General features: G+C 43.4%; 1 protein-coding gene across 1 annotated transcript in view; it reads left to right on the top strand.

Annotated features, from left to right (window-relative positions):
- The first annotated feature begins 486 nt into the window (after positions 1–486).
- SHISA9 (shisa family member 9) overlaps positions 487–7,189 on the top strand; it is a 175,599-nt gene continuing 168,896 nt past the window's right edge. Inside the window, exon 1 of the mRNA XM_066198385.1 lies at positions 487–1,189. Coding sequence (XP_066054482.1) covers positions 582–1,189 — 608 coding nt within the window. The 5' untranslated portion in view covers positions 487–581. The remainder of the gene's footprint in view (positions 1,190–7,189) is intronic.

The following is a 7,189-nucleotide window of genomic DNA, read 5'->3' as shown; positions in this document are numbered from 1 at the left end:
CCACGGCGCATCTCCCTTCCTCGGCGGCTGGATGCCGCGGCGGGTCCGTCCAGCCTCCCGCGCCCTGCCCTGGCAGCCCGGCCCCGGGCGGGGCTCGGCGGGCGCCGCGGGTGTCTGAGGGAGTTGTGCGAGAGGAGCGCGCCGGGCTCCGCGGGGTCGCGGAAGGTGGGTGCCCCCGGCGCCCCACGCTGGCCCCAGGCTGCGCGGGGAGGCTCCTCGCTCGCCCTCTCTCCTCCTCCCGCCCCTGCAGCGCCCTCGCCTCAGCCCTCCCGCTTGGCGGCCCCTCCACGCCCCTCTCCTCCAGCCCGGCGCGGTGCCCCGCACGCCGCCGCCACCTCCACCCCTCGGTCCTCCTCTTCCTCCTCCTCCTCCTCCTCCTCCTCCTCCTCCTCCTCCCGCGCTGCCTCTCACGCGCACTCCGCTCCACAAGTGCCGCGCGCTCGCTGCTCCGGAGCGGAGCGGGGCCGGGCTGCGGACCCTGCGCGGGGGCTGCGGACCCTGCCCGGCCCGTTCGGGGCTGTCCGTGGTGCTGGAGGCGAGCGCGGGCTGAGCGGACGCCCGGCCCCTGACGGAGCCCCTTTATGTTCAGCTCCTGGCGCAGCGCAGCATCCAGCAGCTCGAGCGGCGGCGGCAGCAGCATCGCTGAGCCGGGGCTGGGAGGCAGAATGGAAGGCTTTATTCGGCTGCTCTTCGGCTACTTGGTGGCGGACCTTCTCACGCTGGTGTGTCGGGCTCAGGAGAAAGCTGGCCAGCAGCTGGGGAGCTTTGTGGTGCTCTCGGGAGGAAACCACTCCAGCCTCGGGGAGCAGATAGACCCCTCCGAGCCACCTCCCACCCCAGACTTCTGCAGGGGCTACTTTGACGTGATGGGGCAGTGGGACCCCCCCTTTAACTGCAGCTCGGGGGAGTTCATCTTCTGTTGTGGCACTTGTGGCTTCAGGTTTTGCTGCAAGTTCAAGAAGACAAGGCTGGATCAAAGCACCTGCACAAACTATGAGACGCCGTTGTGGATGAACACTGGGAAGCCTCCTTCCCGCATAGACGACCCTCTGCATGACCCTACCCGGGATAAAACCAACCTTATTGTCTACATCATCTGTGGGGTTGTAGCAGTCATGGTGCTGGTGGGGATCTTCACCAAGCTGGGGCTGGAGAAGGCACACAGACCCCAGCGGGAGCACATGTCCAGGTAAGGCTGAGTGCCAGGCAGCAGGGTCCCCTTCCCTCCTACCTCCTGCCCGGCCCCTAGAGAGGAGAGAGGAGCCCGTGTGTCCCTGCCGAACAAACAACTCCTGCCAGGCAGGCTGCATTCCCCTGCGAGGTGACCGAGAGAGACCAACTTTGGTGAGCAGAGCTCCTGTGGTGCCCCCAGCCCGGGTTATCACAGAACATGCATATTGAGGAAGACTAGGGATAACTGCACTGACAGTAGTCCATTTTTATCTGCAGTGCCTGACCCTCTCCCTAACAAGATCCAGCAAGTGTTCCCAGATATACTGTGCATAAATAGAAAAACAAAAAAAACCCCCCTGAAACCAGCAACACTGAATTATAGAAAGCCTGATGCATTCCCTCTTCCAACAGTTTCAAAGATTGGAAAATGTTTTTACTTCTCAACAGAAGGATGTAAACAAATGCCATCTCACCCTCCCTCTCCAGCTGCAAAATGATTTTGGCAGGACCTTCCCTACTCCTCCAGCCCTTGCAAGTGTGTGAGCTATTTGTAAAATTTCTAAGCTGTGAAAATGAGTCAGGGTAGAAGGGAAGAGGAAGACACAAAAAGAAAAAGCTATTGTAGAATTTTTAAACATTTTTTCAGTTACTGTTGAGAGGTAAAAAAATGTAATATGAAAGTCTTGCCTCATCCATATGTGTGTGTGTGTTTAACTCTGTCTCCACGGTGTAATGGCTGAGTTATATCAAAGAGAACCTCCCCCACCTAGAGTTAGGCATGCTGTGTACCATCTACTCCAGATCCTGGCTGCCTAGTGGTGGATAGGCAGGTGGGCAACTCGGGACAGAGCCCAGTGTCTTTAACAACATATTCCAAACCCAGATTGTCACAGCAGTTCAAAATCAAGGCATAACACATTTGTCAAGTTTGCAGCCTGTCTGATTCTTCATGCTAATCCCAGGCACATGAAAGTAAAGCAGATGGGGGAAAGGCATTAAAAAAGGCAAACAGATCCATTAAAGAGTCTAAATAGATCCCAACATATTGGGCAACTTTAGCGATGAAATGCAATGAGAGGATACCTTCTACTGGATGTGCAGTGTGGCAGAAAACTTCCTTTTGCCCTGACTGCTAGTGGTGTAGCTCACAATCTTTAAGGCTTAGATGAAGAGTCATCCTTTGAAAGACAGTCCAAGAGATCAACTCAACACCTGGAGCCTCATTTTTTACTGAAGTTTCTGCATGACTTTTTGATTAACTCCTTATCCTGAAATGAACAGAGAAAGTCACAGAAATACTCCTGAAAATGCATCATCAGTCCATGAGCTATCATTTGCTATTTGTAACCTGGTTGATATCGATGTGCTTTACTACTAAGGAAAAAAGCACATTGCAGAAATCTTAGTCAACAGCGTGTGCCAGTGACACTTCTGCAAAGACGGGCTTTGATGAGGCAGGTGTGATAATCCTTTAGACATTTTGAATATAAATTGAGAAAAACAATTAATGGGTCACAGTTTAGCTTTTTTTTTTTAAATTTTAATCTACAGAGCTTGTTTGCAAAAAGCTCTCCCTAGCTTCAGTCTCTCTCTACAGTGTCTTTGTGCTGGCAAAAAAAAAAAAGAGGGCTCATAACAGTCACAATGCCCAGAACAGAGTGAAGTTATAGCCATCCCTGCAAATAATGGCTTAAATAGGTGCTGCCTCTGTGAGTAGAAATATTTTCTGTCTAAAGTACAGGTGTGAAGTATTCTGGAAGGATATTCTGTCTCAGTTTATGGCAGTAGAATTATGGGGGATTGGAAAATCACTCTGATATCCTTCAGTCATGTGTGCATAAAGATTAGGTTTCTGAAGTGGGTCTTAGCTAAGGTCATCTGTTACCTTGATTACTTAACAGCGTCTGTGATCTTGTACATGAAACTGTTCAAGGCAGGATTATATAGAAACTTGGAAAGTCATGATCACATGGAAAAACAGTCACCCACTCAGTACACATAATAGCTTGTCATGTTCTGAAAAAGAAGATCTATAGCTTTTTTTTTTTTTTAAGTTCTCTCTTATTCCAATTGTGGGATGAATTTAACATTAATTTGAAAAGGAATTAGATTTGTAAATCCCTTTGGAAATCTATAAATATATTCATTGAGTGAAGAATTGAAGTAACCCTATAGTCCTCAAGTGAGTGTTTAACTAAAATATTCCATTCTAGCTCCTTTTACACTACTAATGTTCTGATAAAAGGCTGCAATACTTAAAAAATAGTTTATCTGTTCAAACAGTTAATAGTACCAACAACTGATATAATATGTAGGCTGTGTTCATAGTCACCTTCTTTTATAACATCACTACAATATCAGAAAAACAAAACAAAAAGGAACACCGCCTACTTTTTTTTTCTGTACTGAACCTTATTAAAAAGCAGAAGTTTAATGCATCGAGAGTGTTAGGTAGGCCAAAGCAAAAGTACTAAGTGTTACTCCATTTTGGCTGGCAGCAAGAAACACACAGAAAATGATTTGTCATCTATTTCCTTAGTTAAGATTGTCTCCTTTCCCTTGCCTAATCAATGGCTACATGAAACGTTCGAATCCCCTTCATTTCTATGAACAAGTTCACCTAGGAAAGGGATAGTATTGCTTATCAAAAAAGACAATGCATAATGGCAACTGATTTTTTTTTATGGGGGCTGATATTTTAAGAAAAATGAACAACTGAATACAACTGATGTAAATGATATATTTCCAGTTTTGATTTACTAAAAATATTTCAAAGTACGAACAGAGAATAAGAACATGTGGGAATAAGAACATTAACTTCTAAATAGGAAGCAAAACTGTGCCACACTTTTTAATTCTTTGCACTTTTTACTTCATCTTGCAGTCAGTAGATCTGCTGTTGAAGTAAGACACTGGTGTGTCTAAGAGCGGTGCAATGTTAATAAAGAAAACTTCCTTTGGTAACTGAGCATAGTTTCCATACAGCTGCCTTTTATTAAATTTTGTTTATTACTATAACGAAACAAACCAAGAACAGTCCTTTAACTTCACAGAATTTTCCTGAAATATTTGACAGTTAAAAAAGCATTGTGAAAATGTATTTAATTAGTGAAAAAAAATTAATAGGAAGACGTCTCTATTGCGCAAGTCCCTTTAGAAAAAGAGTCAAGACTTGTCCTTTGTTAGAGATCTTGTTACTTCCTTTTGTTTTGAGGAAACAGGCCAGGTATGGCACTGTTGACATGTTCGTTCTGTTGGCACAAGCTGTAAATCTGGAAGATGAACACGGAGAGGGGAGTACAGAATTAACTCTGCATGGTGTATTTCATTTCAGACCTCACATGGGTTCTTTTTCTCCTCATTTTAAAATTTGTTCCTTGATGCTGAAAGGAGATGAGTATTCCCTTCAGCTACAGTGTCCAAGACTTAGCAGTAATAGTAGTATCCAGAGTAGGTCTTCCTTTTCTCTCCTGTTTTTGAGGAGAATAAGGAAGTCAGATGGTGTAGGAGGGAGCTATGGCAGAGGGAGGGAACGTGGCAGTGTTGTGCATGAGAGGACACAGATTTGATCTGCCTGCTGAAGCAGACCAGGAGCTTTGTTAGGCATATGAGGGCAGCACGTTCTTGCTGCTTGAGACTACACCAATGGGCCTGCCAGGCTCCATCAGTTCAAGTGGAGAATTCTCTCTCAAAAATAAATAGAAAAAGCTTTACCTCTGTTGCATGGAGGAGATTATTCTGTAAATACAAGTCCACCTTTGTCTTCTTCCTTAATCCTTTGGAGAATGTGCAAACAAACCAAGAACTGAAAGGACAATGTTTACAATCCTGCTCTTATGCTGTAATTCCTGTTTTTTAAAACAGTGCCTCTGACAGTGTGTTAGCAGTTTTCCAAATATTGTGAACCATCTGAGCTCTTCTTTCTTCCTTCACAAGGAAGGAAGTGACTGGTGCTGAGCTCAAGAATGAAGTCTTGTATTGATCTTGTAAAGACATGTAGTTAAGGCCAAAAATAGCCTGACTTGCCAGAATCCTGAATCCTATGTGTGAAATTTTTTCCCTTATGGGTTTTGCCCCGGTTTTGGAGACAAAATATGACAAGTGACCTTTCATGAAATAACCTGTGTTTCAGCTTCTTTCAGCTTGTACCCAAAAGGGAAAGGCCTGGTTCCACATGCTTTGTAACACCCCAAAACAATATTACATATCCAAAAAGAAAAATCTTATGGCAAGAGAAATGCTGAAGTTTTGTGATACTAGGATAGTTCTGGGCCATGAAATCCTATGTAGGTAACATTTCTCCATTTTTGTAATACTACAATCAATATCACTGCACAGGTCTTAATGATACTGCTCCCTGGTTAGAAGGTTATCTTGCACTTTGCATTTCCTTAAAAAATCATCCAGTATATGAGAGGTGTAGGTAAAGACCCTCTGTGTAAGTTTATCTTTTCAATGGGACTGACTACAACAATTCCTTCGGATGATGAACACAATCTATATGACTATATTTAGGTGAGACAAATGCATGAAGGTATTTTAAAAGTCTTCTGGCCTATGTGGAATTTTTCAAAGCAAACATCTGTTCAAGGATTTTTTCACGTGCTGGGGAACAAGCCTCCCTTTATCCATTTCATTATATGGGCAAATCCCTAAAAGAACAAAATGCAGGTACAGCATTTCCTTTGTACTTCAGTGATACTGAAGCTGCTGCACGTTTTTGACTCTCTCTGACATTAGTGGAGAATAAGGACATGCTCTCAGTTATATCAGCTATTCTGCCCTGAGAAGACTGTGCAACTTTGGTTAACACAGTATAGGTGCTCTGTTATTAAAAACAGAACTTGATGGTGAATAGTTCATCTTTTCTTAATACAGAAGAAGGAATTGGACAGGTAATTCCTTGAAAACCATTTGAAAAAAAGCCACCCTGAACTGGTAAAAAACTTAGCATTACCATGGAAAGTCAGTAGTTCATCTGCCATCCTACAGGGTGTTATCTGAAGTTTTCAGCAAACAATATTTACCATCAGCTTAAGAGCAATGAGGAAAGGATTTCTGAGAATGCACTCTCACAAAGTTGGGAAATACTTAGATCTCACAGTTTTAACTCCCACACTGGAGTTAAGAACTTTCATTTACTTTTTTTCCCTTCCCAGAAATGTGTCCAGCTGCCTCTGGAATTAGAATTAACATTGATGTCAATAATTTCCCCTGTATAGAGAGACATATTTGCATAAATTGACCAGATATTAATGGTTTTGGTCCCCACCTATTTTAAATTGTTTTTGCAATATAATGCTTTCCTTTTGCATAATTTCTGCATGTCTTTGTGAGATCTCTTCTGCTGAATTTTTATTATTCTGCTATGTAGGCCAGCTCTGCTATTTCTGCTGTATAAGCACTGCTTCAAATGGGAGCATTACTCTGATACCATTAATCATGTGGTTACTGTCTTCTGACCTTTTCCAGGATCAACAGAGTATTCTCTAACATGTTGATCACAACTGCAACTAATATTTTAATAACATAATGTTAGCTATAAACACAAGAAAATATCAGTATTGTTCAGCTGTGTACCCAAGCAATCTGCAAGCAAGATCCAGCTCAGGATTTCTCTCTGTAACTTAAATGAAACGACGTACTTTTTAATATTTAAAAGTATAGTGCTGCTTGATTGAGAAATCACAACGTCACAGAAGTACAGTGGGGGAGCTAGGTGGCACTTGCCATGGCTTTCACCAAGGAATGTGCTTATTTAATTTATTTATTTAGTAGTTTATAAGCTTGTATTTCTTGATGTGGTATCTGGGACACTGTATACAATTTTGCAGAAAATAAAACTAAACTGGGCCTAGTGCCCAGAAAATGTGTCCACACCCTTAAAAAATTGCTCAGGAGGTCTAAAAATTAAAAACAATAAAACAAGAAGGAGGTAAATAATGGTCCATGATGCATTGACCTGAATAGAAAACATTTGCACTGAACCCTGAAGACACTGGTAACGCATACTACA

This window comes from Chamaea fasciata, unplaced genomic scaffold, assembly GCF_029207755.1.
Source record: "Chamaea fasciata isolate MVZ Bird 193981 ecotype frontalis unplaced genomic scaffold, bChaFas1.0.hap1 SCAF_16, whole genome shotgun sequence".
Classification (NCBI taxonomy): domain Eukaryota; kingdom Metazoa; phylum Chordata; class Aves; order Passeriformes; family Sylviidae; genus Chamaea; species Chamaea fasciata.
This window is presented reverse-complemented; position numbering and strand designations above follow the sequence as displayed.